We start from the raw sequence: 15,118 nt of genomic DNA, 5'->3' as shown, positions 1-15,118 counted from the left end.
TTTTTGACGTCACGGCACGCGACGCCGAACCCTGGAGCGGGGCAAGAAGGCTCCTCTGAAAACGGCTGCGCGTGAATGAAGCGGGAAAGTTTCCCCACCTCGGCCGTCTCGTGCCTACTCCGTCCCTTGTTCTATGGAGCGGGAGCGAGCGGGGACGAAACTGAGGCGCTGTAAAAGCAGAGGAGCTCCAGTAAGCCAAAGGGGGAAGGCAGGCTCCCAGTTTTCATTTTGGGTGACTAGGGGAGGTATCGAGGGGGGAGATGGGAGACGTGTGGAGGTGAGAAGCTGTCAGACGTGTTCCTTCTCCCTCTGTCTCCCTTTATTCCCATCTTTGAGGGGACTTGAGGCTTCCCAGGTAACCTTTTGTATTGTAATGCTAATTAGAGCTTATAAAACTTAGGGTAGACCAATTTTAGAGTATTGTTCAATTATTGGGAATCCCCACCATATCTGACATCGGTACAATTGAGCGGGTTCAGAAGTATTTCATGAGAAAAGTCTTGCGCTCTTCTTTAAATATTTTTATGACGCATTTTCCTTTATAATACATATTTTCAATTTTACATCAACCATCTGTCTCTTTCCTTCTCCTTCCCTCCCTTCCCTTCTCCCCTCCGCTTCCCTCTCCTTCCCTCTTTCCTTTTCCTCACCTACCTTCTCCTTCCTTCTCCTTCCCTCTTTCCTCTCTCTTCATATTTTCAAGTTTGCATTGACTATCTCTTTCCTTCTCCTTCCCTCCCTTCCTTTCTCCCCTCTGCTTCCCTCTTCCTCCCTCTTCCTTTTTCCTTGCACTCTTCTGTACACAATAGAATTCCCTAAACTACCAGGCTTGAAATTCTCAATTTCAATTTTGGATAACTTAGAACCGCGTTGCTTGCGGTCAGACCTAAGTATTGCATACAAAATTATACGTATTAATGTTTTACCTGTAAATGGCTTTTTCTGTTTTAATCGCAATAATACACATGCGAACAACTGCTTTAAACTCAATTGATACCGAAGGAGAGTGCAGATACCACCCACATAAAAAATTACAGACCAATTTCTTTATTGAATACCGATTACAAAATATTTATGAGTATAATGGCTGAGAGAGTGAAAAAAATGTTAAGTAAACATATACATACAGATCAAAATGGTTTTCTTCCAACAAGACAACTAAAAAACAACACAAGGACAGTATTAGATGTCTTGGAATATTATGACGTACATCCAGAAAAACAGGTCGCACTAGTTTTTCTGGATGCTCAAAAAGCCTTTGACAAAGTAAATTGGCAATTTATGAGTCAACAAGTAAAGGAGATGAAATTTGGGAATAAATCTGAGAAAAATGTTAGATTCAATATATTCAAGCCAAAAAGCACGGGTAATAAACTCAATTGAAATCGTTCTAAACTTGACTGTAAAAAATATGATTTCTCTAATAGAATTGTCAAAGTCTGGAATGCCCTACTTGATTCAGTTGTGTCAGATGCAAATTTTCACAGTTTCAATCACAAATTGACTTCCGTGGACCTTACTTCGTACTTAAGTGGTCAGTAGAGGGGGCGTGCAAAAGAGCACTAACGTGCCTTTCGTCCCTGTCATTGTATTTTTATTCTCTTATTCTTGGTCTCATTTTTGTTTGTCAAATTCGAATAAATAAATAAAAAACCTTGGCCCTTTCTGAACCTCAGTCTTGCAATTCTTGGGAGTTGGAAGTCCACTCATTTTCAAAAGTTGCTGAGGTTGAGAAACACTGGTCTACCTTGCAGGGGTGTAAACATGGTTGAAATAATTTCTGTCCAAGGAACCTGGACAGCCAGAAATTGAATACGCGTGAATGAGAAAAAAGAAAAGATTTACTTAACCACACCACAAAGTGAGGGATAATCCTGCTACTTTTGAACCAACAAAAACTTTAAATTTATCTTCTTTTCTCAGTTTCAGCTTGTGTCGCTTGCCAATGTAGGTAACAATATTGGAGCAAGTCTTTTGCTACTTCTACTAGACTTAAGTATGCATGGTATAAAGTTGATACTAAACGTTGCAGCTGGAAGAAAAAGATTTTTTTATGTATTTTACATATAACTGGTCTGTTTTGCCTTTCTGTGTAAAGTTCCACAACAATAACAATATTTTTGAGAAAGTGTTTTGAAAGTTTTTTCTCATGCTTTTACAACCGCTGAAAATAAAAAATAGAAGCAACTGGTCTTTCTAAGAAGTAGCAGTTCATTTTTGTTCCAGAAGTGGTACAAATTATGTATATGCTCTTTGGCATATCTTAGTTATCTGTCTGTCCCTTATTGTTTTCTTTTCCTTCTAGGCAATATGCTACTAATAATGGTCAGAGCTTGTTTGGAAAGTCAGTGGAGGCCAGTTTATTCCCAAATACATAGTTGCTTACTACAAAAGCAGATTAAAAACTGGCACAGGAGTCTTAGCATAACAAACACACAATGTTCAAAATCGCAGAAAACCTGTAAAGGAAATAAATCTGAGAAGAAGCTGGTAAAGTAAACAAATTTTTGGATTAATTACATATGTAATCTGTATGTCTTTCTAAGTTTTTCTTAACTACTTTTAAAATCTCATTTCCAGAAAGCACAAATTTATGAAAAAATAGAAATAATTAAATTAAGATTTAAGCATTTAGATGAGAATCCTGACACAAGTTTTCAATATCCCTTGCAAGCAAATGTTCTCCTGTGTTTAAGGTGTAGAATTGTATAGATAGATAGACTAAGGTTTCAATTCTCTACATACATAATCTACTGAATTTGGGATTTTCCTTTGAATAAAAATAGTTATTGTATATATTATTTGTATTTGCATCCTATTCTCTTTTTTTTGGAACACAATGTACATTGTTCTCACTTTTAATCTTGCTTCAATATTATGAGATAATAAATTACGAGAAAATAAATAAGGTAATAGTGACTGACCGAAATTCATCCATCTGGAATTCGCTTAACACCTTCTGATAGAGTTCTATAATATCCAAGCTTTTGAATTCCAATATAAAAAAAATGAAATGTAAGAAATCAGTGTCAAATTTTCACTAGGTTTTATTAGTGCTGATTTCCTTGTAGCTAAATTGTATCGTTGGTTTGTTTCATTTGGAATATCATAGGACAGCTGTGTTAATCTGTAGTAGCCAAAAACCAGAAGAACTGCAGTAGCCCTTTTTCCAACTTACACATCTTATTAAAAGGCATGCTTTTGTGAGCTGCAGCGTGCTACTAGGCTCTGTTTGACTATAAATGTAGACATCTCTTCTGAGTCCCAAGGTTATGTTAATTGTTATTGAATAAATCCCTTTCTCAGGAGAGAGGTCTCTTAGTGAACTTTGGCTTATGTGAGAGATTCCAAATTGTTGATTTTATAAATCCTTTTGGCAACAGCAAGCACGCAAAAGAGGCATGTTGTGTGAGTCTAAATAATATGGTACTGAATACTGCAGCAATGTTCAGTTTCACCACTTGGTGATGCTATGCAAACTTGAGAAAGGATGTACAAGCAATCCTCGACTTACGATCAGAATTGAGCTGAAAATTCATGTTGGTAAGCAAGACATTTTTAAAATGAATTTTACCCCATTTTACAACCTTTTTTGCCACAGTTGTTAAGTGAATCACTCAGCTGTTAGTGGCACAGTTGTTAAGTGAATCTAGCTTCCCCATTGCTTGTCAGCAGGTCGCAAAAGAGGATCATGTGACCCCGGAAAACTCATAAATATGAGTCAGTTGCCAAGCATCTGAATTTTGATCACGTGACCATGGGGATGCTGCAACAGTCATAAGTGTGAAAAAACAATCATAATTCACTTTTTTGAAGGTCGTTGTAACTTTGAACAGTCATTAAATGAACTGTTGTAAGTCGTCGACTGCCTATATTTAAGGTAGGAGCTATCACAGTTGAACGTATAGCTGGCCATCTGTATTTTGTTCATGAAAGAAGCCAGCATTCTTTTAAAAATCCAAAATACTTTTTCCAGGTTGTTATTTGTTTGTTTTTTTGCTAATTGTCGTGTAACAAATACTCGGCTCTTTTTTTGTGAAAAGGAATAAAGAATATCAGAAGTGATATGTTATAGCAAGATAGAAGTGCTGAAAATGAAACCAGGAACAAAGTTTTTTTTCCAATGAAGTTGTAAGGAGATTGCTAAATGTTTTTCTTGTAAGAAAGATAATATATATTTTTTTTATTATGCTATGGTCAGGGTTAGTTTTAGGCAGTTCTCATCTTGGGATGTCAGGAATTAATGCCAAAATTTCAGCTTCACTAAATTTCTTCTCAACATTTGGTGGAAAATGTGTGTGTATGTGCACATGAGTAATCCTTGTTTGAGATCACCATGTCTTTTAGAAAATTTGTGTTCCTTTAAAAACATGTCAAGGCTTGGATTTGTACACAGCCCAGTTTCTCCCCCAACTTTAAATGTTTTTACCAATCGCAGTATTCATCAGATCAATCCTCAATAGAAGCCCTACATGTTTCCTCAAGAATTGAACATAAATGAGTATGTTTAGAACTGAAGGACTTTAAACTTCACAAATGATTAGCATCTCTGAATAATGTGTCTCCCATTCCAGAGTCGATATTTTGTCGATCACCGAAAGGTTCGTGTGATAGGAGGGAAAGGAGGAGACGGTATTGCTTGTTTTCTCAGTGAACCTAGAAAAGAATTTGGAGGTCCCAATGGAGGAGATGGGGGAGATGGGGGACATGTTATATTTAAAGGTAAGAAGGTTACTATCTCTTGTACAGAGCTTTTCGGTTTTAAGACAGTCTTATGAAAAGGGGAAGGGGAGTGACTGAAACTCCGCTAACCTATCCCTTAGCAAGTTGAGTTTGAATGACAGAATTGATAAAAAATTTTGTCCCAAGAGAGACTCCTGGGGTGGAGGGTGATGGTGGAGATAAGGACTTCTAAAGTGTTGCAGAACTGCAATAGTCCATCTGATAACTGTCTAACTGTTGGTTCTTAGTTACCTTGTTGTCAATGACCACACTGAGTGAATATTCAGTGCTTTCAAGTAATGAATCCCTGAATTTTTTTCTTCCTTAAATGTGATTAATTCAAACACATTTAATAAATAATTTTAATCCATTTAATAAATGTAAACTAATAATAACAATTTACAGTTCTTCCTATTGAAGGATATTTTGTTTCTCAGCGAGCATTCAACCTGTTTCTTTTAGATGTCTATGGAGATTCTCAATCATCCAGGTCATGGTTGTCCCAAAGGTGCTTTTTCAAGAGGCAGCTAGACTTACTTTGTTTTTCTTTGAAAACATTTTGCTTCTCATCCAAGAAGCTTCTTCAGCTCTGACAGTCAGAGCTAAAGAAGCTTCCTGGATGAGAAATGAAACATCTTCAAAGAAAATCCAGAAAGTCCAGCTGCCTCTTGAAAAAGCACCTTTGGGACTGTTTATTTTAGATTGCAGTCTCATTCTATCAGTCTAAGGTCGGCGTGATGGCTCAGTGGTTAAAGATGCTGTGCTTGTCAGCTGGAAAGCTTGAGCGCCGCACAACAGGGTGAGCTCCCATTACTCGCCCCAGTTCCTGACAACCTAGCAGTTTGAAAGCATGCAAATGTGAGTAGATTAATAGGTACCACTTCAGCAGGAAAGATTATTGCGTTCTATGCTTTCATGCTGGCCACATGATGATGGAAGCGTCTCTTAGACAATGAGGCTCTCTTAGCTAAGAATCAGATAAGCACTGCCCCCTTGGGTCAGTCATGACTGGGTAGGGAAATCTTTAAACTTTTTTTATCTGCCTGCATCACATCTTTTTTGCCATGAGCAAATTTGACAACCCATCAGTCCCATTATCCTCCCATGTTTCTAGTCTAGTCCAAGGTTCTGGACTTTAAAGGGTCAAAAGATTTTCTCTCTGTAATAAGAAAAAAGGCTGGCAAGGGGTGGCAGGAAGATCTCAAGATTGGCTGACTCACTCTGCTATTCTCTTGTATGATTTCAGCTGTTGATAGAAAGGACTTCAAGTAAGGCTTATCTTCACCCTTTAAAATATTTCTAACCTGAGCCAAAAGTAGTCTAGATAAGTTTGAGAAAAACGGGAGGCAAAAGAGATGGACAATTTTGACAAACAAAGCCAAGAAGAGAAAAAAAAAAGAAAGCACATAACTGGGTGGAGTAAATAACTTTTCTCCTAGGCTGGAGATACAGATTACTGAAAGGTTACTGCCCTAAACTCCTTTTGATTATTTGGAGACAGAGCTGGATGAGTGTGTACACACACACACACACACACACATGCATGCCTATAAATCTATATATGCCTATTGCTCTGACTAACTGAAGAGAAGAGTTTATTATTCTGGCAACATTTCCTTATGCAGATAGGCTTTTGCTAACCCCACCTCCCCTTTTGCTAAGAAAATCAGCAATGAAAATAGCAACAGAAGTGGGTTGCTTCCCAAAATCTTAGAATGTAGTTATTTGATGGCCTTATCAGTTTTACTAATTAGAGGAAATGTTTTTGGCAACCGATGTTTTTTGAATTAGTGGTTTAACCACCCCGAAACTAGGTTCAGGATAAAATTTAACAGAAGGAATAAACCAAGGAACATTAAGCAATATGTATGTCAATGGACTCAGGACCCTCATTCTCAAGTACATTGTCAGCATCAGCCATTCAGTCGTGTCCGACTCTCAGCATTGGACCAGCATTTTCCATGCCCTCTACCTCCCACAGCCTCCTTCAAATCCTCCATCCTCATCTTAAGTGCAGGCAGACATCTTATAGACTTTATAGATTTTGAATGTACTGAATCAAAGATACTTCACTAAGTCAAAGATATTTCCTTATAGTAATAAAACATTGAGCTGTCCCAAAGGCACTATAATGTGCAAAAGAAATGCTTTAATAGATGGAACAGAAGTGCTTTGATCTATTTTGTTCCCATTTTGTGAGAACATCTAATCTAAGAGCTTCTTTCAGAATAGTTTGCTTGCTAAATTCAGCTCTTAAAACCAACATTCAGTTCCCGGAATTTTTTAAAGTTTGTTTGGTATAGATTAGAATCTTACGAAGATTTTGCTTTATTTAGGTTCTTATGTCATCCGGCTGGGTGAATTTGGGCCAGTTATTTTCTCTCAGTTCACCTCACCTCACAGGGTGGTTGTTGTGGGTAAAGTAGGAGGAGAAAAAAGTATTAGGTATGATCACTGCCTTGGGTTACTTATAAAAATAAAAAAGGCAAGGTAAAAATGATTTTATTTATTTATTCATTTGTTCATTCATTTCTCTTGATGTAGCCTTACGATAAAGTAGATTTAGTTCATCTCATTCGCTTTTATATATATAAAAGCAAATAATTAAAAGCATGATCACTACAATTACAAAATGCAAGATAAAATATAAAGGGGAGCAGATTTTAAAAATCCAGTAATTCAAATAATAAATCTGCTTACAGTCAGTTCTGATTAAAATGGCCTATAAGCCCACTACATATTTATAAATATGTAAATAAATGAGGTAAAATAAAAGAACACATCAATGTCTTAACATGTGTACTTTGGTTTAATTCCCACATAAACAAGAATGAATGTTGAGAATTTAACTGCTAAAACAATGGGATCATGAATTGTAATTATAACTGTTGTTGACATTGAGAATTGTTAGTGAATACAATAAAATATGAATTGCAGTTTGTCTGCTTAAATACAGTAATTTATTATTTTGAAGTTGGTGATCATAGGGTTATCTTTGCAAAAGTTTATATGAACACTTTTGTCATTTAGGGAAAAGAACAGCTGGTATATCAGAAGGTAAAGAACAGATGAAATACTCAGCATTTGGTGTAAAATAAAAACATAAGATTTGGCATGTGCTCCTATCCAGGAAACAGTTTATTGATTCATAATTAATCAACACGGGGTTTTTCTTTAAAAAAAGAATTGATCGTTAGCGTGTTGAATTGTAACATATTTTATTTTTACAGTGGATCAGCAAATCAAATCCTTGTCCTCCCTCCACCCATTTTATAGAGGCTTCAGTGGTGAAAAAGGAGGAAGCAAAAACTGTTATGGAGCATCTGGCAGGCCCCTTTATGTTAAGGTAAATTGTTGATACTTGTTAGATGGTCAAAATTTTGAATTTGTAAAAGCTGAATGGCTAATGTCCCACATTTGGAAGACTGCTAAGCAGCTATTTGCTCATCAATAGAAGCAAACAGCCATGGGTGGTAAATTCTTAGCTGTATTTTACTTAAATTTATCTTTGTTTTGTAGATACCTATTGGTACCATGATTAAGGAAGGCACTAAGGTTGTAGCTGATCTCAACCAACCTGGGGAAGAATACATTGCAGTCTATGGTGGAGCTGGTGGCAAAGGCAACCGTTTCTTTCTGGCTAATGACAATCGAGCACCGACAACTGTGACTTTAGGAGAACTGGGTCAGGAACGGTTCCTTCACTTGGAGCTCAAAACTGTGGGACATGCAGGGATGGTAAGTGTGTTTGGTTTGTTTTTCAGTATGATAGTTAACTTTGAAGAAACAAATATTTATGTCAGGAATGTTGGAACATGGGAGATACGTATGCAGGTTTAAAAAATGTACTCCTTGAAAAAAAGCCAATGCAATCCTGAACTCCGTTAACAGAGGGATACAATCAAGATCAAGTGAGTTACTAATACCACTCTATAAAGCCTTAGTAAAACCACACCTAGAGTACTGCATCCAGTTTTAGTCACCACACTATAAAAAGATGTTGAGATTCTAGAAAAAGTGCAGAGAAGAGCAACCAGGACGATTAGGAGGCTGGAGATTAAAACATATGAAGAACAATTGCAGGAACTTGGCATGGCTAGTCTAGTGAAGAAAAGGACCAGGGGAGACAGGATAACAGTCTTCCAATATTTGAGGGGCTACCACAGAGAGGAAGGAGTCAAGCTATTTTCCAAGGCACCCGAAGGCCAAACAAGGAATAATAGATGGAAACTGAACAAGGAGAGATTTAACCTGGAAATAAGGAGAAATTTTCTGACAGAACAATCCACTTATGGAACAGAAGTTGCCTTTGGAAGTTGTGGGAGCTTCATCACTGGAAGCTTTCAAGAAGGGATTGGACTGCCATTTGTCAGAACTGGTGTAGGTCTCCTGCTTGGGTGAGGGGTTGGGCTAGATGACCTACAAGGTCCCTTCCAACTCTGTTAATCTGTTAAACATAAACCCAGAATAATTAGGTGCCTCCTTCTCCAAATTGAAAAACTAAGCGAGGGACAAATGAGGAAAATTTATGTGGTCGCTAAGAATTGAAAACCTGATGACACATAATTCATAACATCTGCTTCTTGAGTTTTGCTTGAAATTCTTGGTTTAGAGATAATTGACAATCAGACTAACAACAGCTGCGTAACTTGGGAATGGGAGGGTAGGTGGTGGTGGTTTGTTTTGCCATTACACCTAGTCCTTGACTTAAGGATCACCACTGAGACCAAAATTTCTGATGCTAAGCAAGGTAGATGTTAAGTGCTTTGAGCCCTGTTTTATGACATATTTTGCCCCAATTGTTAAGTGAATCACAACAGTTGTTAGGTGAATCTGGCCTCCCCCATTTGACTTCACTGAGCTTTCTCTGAAAGTTGCAAATGGTCATCATGTGACCCCAGGATACTGCAACCTTCATCAATACATGACAGTTGCCAAATTTTGATCATATCACCGTGAGGATGTGGAAAAAAAATGGTCACAAGTCGCTTTTTCCAGTGCCGTTGTAATTTTGAACGCTTACTGAATGAATGATGGTAAATCAAGGGCTACCTGTATTATGTTTTTCAGCCTGTAAAACAAATGGCTGAAGGGATGAAGGTCCAAAAGTTGGTGACCCCTGAACTAGATCATTAAATCAAACCTATTTAAAACAAGGAAAAAATAATGAAAGCTGCTAAATTCGTGTTCTATTTTGCCAGTAGAATTAAATGTAATGTTGAAGGCAAATGCTACCTCCCTTTCCAATTGGGCTCTTAATTCCAGATTGGATTCCCCAATGCTGGGAAATCGTCCCTCTTGCGAGCGATCTCCAGAGCAAAACCCGCCGTGGCTCCTTACCCATTCACAACCCTGAATCCTCACGTAGGCATTGTTCCCTATGAAGATTACGAGCAAATTGCAGGTACGCCTTTATATTTCCTTCTGTTTTTTTTTTATGACCTTCATGGTATTATTTCCTTCTGGAAAAAAAAAATAAAGCATTTTGTGACAGCGATTTCACTTTGCAAGAGCTAAAGTTTGTGCTAAGTGAGGGGGGGGCAGGTTGGATGGAGTGAGGGGGAAGAAAGCTTAACTGCATATCATCCTTTTTCATGACCCAAGATTGGAAAAGAATAAAAAGAAATGTAAAAGAAAAGAATGAAGCACCTGTAAAAAAAAAAAATCGAGTCACAAATAACGGCAAATATATGTATCCCAGGATAATGTTCCATGATTCAGTCTGGCTTGGTCACTGGGACCAGAGGTTTAGTCTTTTCAGCTTTCAGACCCATGCTGGAGCCCATTCTCAGGGAACTTCTCTCTAACAGAGTGTGCTTTGGGCTGTTCTGTGTGTGGTATTTATATGGTGCCTTGTTGTATGTGGCTTTTTAGATGGTGATTGGGGTTTTGATGGCTGGCTATGAAGTCTTTGGCTGTTGTTTGCTTGTGCTGCCACCAGCTTATCAAGTACTTAAGAGGTGAGGGCTTGGCAGCACCTCTGGTCCCCGTGGCTGACCCAGATTGGATCTTGCAAAATGGAAAGTGTTTTGATTATCTCAACTGCAAACTAATCAAGGGGTCCTGAACATGAGGCTACCCAGCTGCCCCACAGTCCTCTAGGATTTCAAACAGTGTTCCATGGAATCCTAGAGTTCTGGAAAACTTGGATGGCTTCTCTGGGGAAAAAAAATCATGCCAACACAGCCAATTTCTATCATTACAATTTTGCCTCTTGATCAAAGATTCTGAATTTCTGTTTGTTTTTCTTTTTAATAAATTCCATGGCCTGAAAAACTTGGGAAACTCCTGCTCCAGTTATCCAGATGCTGATTTTTTTTTCCAGGCAGTTTTCCTCTTTGTATCATTCTCCAAAAGCAGAATTTTATTCTTGTTATCTTATTTTGCAGTTGTAGATATCCCTGGAATAATCAAAGGAGCTCATGAAGACCGGGGACTTGGTTTGGCCTTTCTGAGACATATAGAACGCTGCTGCTTTCTCCTCTTTGTGCTGGATCTCTCTGTGGCTGAGCCCTGGGCACATTTGGAAGCCTTGAAGCATGAACTGGAACAGTATAAAGTTGGCCTATCAAAAACTCCTCATGTCATTGTTGCAAATAAGTTTGATCTTCCGGAATCTAAGAACAACCTGCCTCTCCTTAAGGAGCAAGTGAAGCAGAGAGTCATCCCACTCTCTGCTCTGACAGGAGAAAATCTGGAGGAATTGTTGGTGCACCTGAGGGAACTCTATGATGATTATATGAAAACAGAAAAAGAACAGGTTCGCAAGCCAATGAAGTGGTAGTAACAGAACTCTTCCATTATTACATTGAAATAGGGAGGATATTTGGAGTTTGGGCATGGATAGGAGGGACAGTTTCTAAAAGCAAAATAAAATTGCTTTTTATTCTTTAATGTTATAAGGAGATACACAGAGCTCTACCAGCAGAGTGCTATAGAAGCAGATAAGAAAGAATGGTCAATCTGCACAAACAATAAGTTAAGCAAAAGGCGAGTCCACCCTGCAACAGAAAATGAAATGTTCCTAAACCTATTGAGACCTACAGGGCATAATTTAATCTAAGGAACATTCAATAATTTAATAAAGGTATGTTTGTTTTTGTTATGGCATTTCTGTACTACCAATTCCACATGGACTCTAGGCAATTTACAAATTCTTATAAATATCAAATATAGCACCACATGACAACCACATGACTGCAAGGAATATAAATCCTTCCATCCTCCATGATTCAGTCAGAACTGAAGAAGCTTCTTGGACAAGAAGTGAAACATCTTCAAGTAAAAACAGTCTAGTTGCCTTTTGAAAAAGCACCTTTGGGATTTGTAGGGCTTGTAAGTGATCAAGAGTATGGTGGCTCACACGGTTAGAACACTGCATGACCAGCCAGTGTTCAAGACCCAACTGCTGCTATGTAACAGGGTGAGCTCCCGTAATTCACTCCAGCTCCTAGCAATTTGAACATGAATAATCACGAGTGGATAATAGATACCACTTTGGTGTACACATTAACAGGCATATAAATGAGTTCCCGGGCAATGGTGATGTCACCAGCTCATCCTTTCAAGCTGGAAGTGCCTCAGGGCTTCCAACACAAACATGAGCAAGTGATGACCAGTACTTTGGATTATATTCATTGTATATGGTATTGCGTGGTTCCAGTGGTTTGTACCTGCCAATGGGCTGCTACCTGCATTATGCACCAATTGCATTTTTCATATATCCAATAGCCATAGCTCTTAAGACATATATACCACTTCACAGTGCTTTACAGACCTCTAAGCGGTTTACAAAATCAGCCTATTGCCCCCAACAATCTGGGTTCTCATTTTACCAACTTTGGAAGGATGGAAGGCTGAGTCAACCTTGAGCTGGTCAGGATCAAACTTCTGGTGGTTGGCAGTGAGTTAGCTAGTGCAAATGAAGCTACTGGTGATACGGACATAGATACCAATGCTATGGTTTCCTACTACAGGTAGGTCCACAACTGGCGCTTGGTATTGGGGGAGGTCCCTCCAGTCTTGGCTTCCATCTGCCTATATCTGGCAGTAGCTGCAAGTGTAGACATCAAAATCATGAATTGGTTCCTTAGGGGTCATCCTGTTTTGTCAGGAGTAATTCCTAAGGCAACTAGAGAGAGATGGTTTCTGGACAAAGTACGTTCGTCCAATGATAACATTTAAGAGGCTATCCTCTCATACAGGAAGGCATCTGGTATCCCAAAAAACCACCCAGATTCTTCCTATAGCCCAATCTATAAGGCACTCATAATAATATGCCTTGATCGGCATCAAAATTTCTCAGGAAATTTTGCCACTCCTCCAATGGCTATGGACCATATCTACAAAAAGATATTCACCCAGCGAAAAGCAAAGGCAGGTCACTTCCTTGGTCAATAGTTGGGGGCAGAATTGGAAGGCCTGATCGATTGCATTTTAGTAGTTACCTTTTGAAAGACAAAAAAGCCTTCATACTGTCAGTTAAATTGCTTAGTTGTCTGTTAGAAGATGACAAAATGCTGTGCAGTATGGAAAGAATAAAAGGTGCTTTTTGCTATTCACTGGAGTGTTCCTTTATTTTTGTTGATTCTGCTTCCTTGATGGAAAATGTCAGAGCGGAAAGTTTGATTAATCATTGTTAATTAAAATAGCAGGTGGAGAAAGATGGCTGGCTCCCATACAATAATTCAATGCCATGGTTCCAATACTTATTAGTTTTTCTTGCGCCTGCTGTGAGCAACACTGACAGACCTGCTATTACATTATCTATAAATTACTATTTTAATAGGACAACAGACTTATTTCTAAGGTGGTGTCACTCAACAAGGTAAAACAGACTACAGTTAGTCTTCAACATATAGCCTGTGCATTACAGTTGTAAGTAACGACAGTTATAAAGCAGGTCTTTGACATGCCCAACTCAATTTTACAACCTTGTGTGTGTGTGTGTGTGTGTGTGTTTCAGTGAACACAGTGGTCCTAAAGCAACTACTACAGTTGTTAAGGGAACCAACAGTTCACTATGGACTTGTTTTGCAGAAAACCAGAAATAAATGTGGGCTTTTGTCAAAAATGTTGTAAAATGTTATGTGGCTGTGGGACGCTGCAAGCAGCTATAAATATGGGCCAGTTGCCAAGCACCCAAAATTCAGTCAAGTGATTGCAGGTAGATTGCTATTAGAACTTCAGAACCTTGTAAGTACTTCTGAGGAGGTCAGATTCATAACTCTGAATGGTCATAAGTCAAGCACTATCTGTAAGAAACTCGGTATGGCTAATCTAGGGAAAAGGGCTAGAGGTGACATGAAAACAGTATTCCAGTATCTGAGGGGCTACCACAAAGAAGAGGGGGGTCAACTTATTTTCCAAAGCACCTGAAGGCAGGACAAGAAACAATGGATGGGAAAAAAGTCAAGGAGCGAAGCAGCCTAGAACTAAGGAGAAATTTCTTGACAGCGAGAACATTTAACCAGTGGAACAGCTTGCTTTCAGACGCTGTGGGTGCTTCATCAGTGGAGGTTTTCAAGAAGAGACTGGACAGCCGCCTATTTTAAATGATATACCATTCCAAACAAGTGGCTGGCCAGTAGTGGTGGGATTCAAATTGTTTTAATATCGGTTCTGTGGGTGCGGCTTGGTGGGTGTGGCTTGGTGGGGTGGCTTGGGCGTGGCAGGGGAAGGATAGTGCAAAACCCCCATTCCCTCCCCACCCCACTAACCTGCTTTCCAGCTCCGTTCTCCTGTGCAGGGCAACCAAAGAAGACCCAGCCAATCAGCTGGGACTCAATGGGAGGCAGAGAAGAGATGGGGGTGGGGCCAGTCAGAGGTGGGATTTGCCGGTTCTCCAAACTACTCAACATTTCTGCTACCGGTTCTCCAGAACTAGTCAGAACCTGCTGAATACCACCTCTGCTGTCCAGTCTCTTCTTGAAAGCCTCCGGTGATGACTGGACCCACGACTTCTGAAGGCAAACTGTTCCACGGCTTAATTGTCCTCACTGTTAGGAAATTTCTCCTTACAAGAAGAAGAAGAGCAGAGTTGTAGAATGATTAACACATCACTATATAAAAATTATGCTCTTGTCTATTCATTGCATGTATGTAATACTTTGCGTGTGTAATTTTTAGCCTATTTTTTTTTCCTGTTGAGATTTTATTTCCTGTTGAGATTTTATTCAGAGTTGAATATATTTAATGTTCTACAAATGTACCTCTATACACATGGAGCAAAACACGAAGGCATATTTGTCAGAAAAATAGACTTGGCGATTCTGCCTACATTCTGAAAGCAAAGGTTCAGGATCATTATTTATTACATCCCCAGATTCTGTGCAGCTTAAAAATCTCATTACCACATTTTGTGCCACTTTGTAATTTCTGGGCAGTCATGAAAGGT

At 38.9% G+C, this 15,118-nt stretch overlaps 1 protein-coding gene across 3 annotated transcripts; it reads left to right on the top strand.

The window, feature by feature from the left end:
• The first annotated feature begins 5 nt into the window (after window positions 1–5).
• On the top strand, window positions 6–11,832 carry MTG2 (mitochondrial ribosome associated GTPase 2). Of its 3 annotated transcripts, none has more exons than XM_026664897.2 (7): window positions 6–190; window positions 2,306–2,490; window positions 4,575–4,722; window positions 7,953–8,068; window positions 8,242–8,460; window positions 9,988–10,126; window positions 11,112–11,832. In XM_026664897.2, the coding sequence occupies exons 2-7, from the start codon at window positions 2,311–2,313 to the stop codon at window positions 11,504–11,506; spliced, it is 1,197 nt and encodes a 398-aa protein (XP_026520682.2). In that variant the 5' UTR covers window positions 6–190; window positions 2,306–2,310; the 3' UTR covers window positions 11,507–11,832. The 3 variants fall into 3 exon arrangements, with proteins under 3 accessions (XP_026520682.2, XP_087815342.1, XP_026520680.2); XM_087959216.1 differs by having other exon boundaries at window positions 6–208; XM_026664895.2 differs by having other exon boundaries at window positions 6–355.
• Window positions 11,833–15,118: the final 3,286 nt, after the last annotated feature.

This window comes from Notechis scutatus, chromosome 3 (genome assembly GCF_049901735.1).
Source record: "Notechis scutatus isolate UNSWTSFEM ecotype Mainland chromosome 3, rNotScu1.2, whole genome shotgun sequence".
Classification (NCBI taxonomy): domain Eukaryota; kingdom Metazoa; phylum Chordata; class Lepidosauria; order Squamata; family Elapidae; genus Notechis; species Notechis scutatus.
This window is presented reverse-complemented; position numbering and strand designations above follow the sequence as displayed.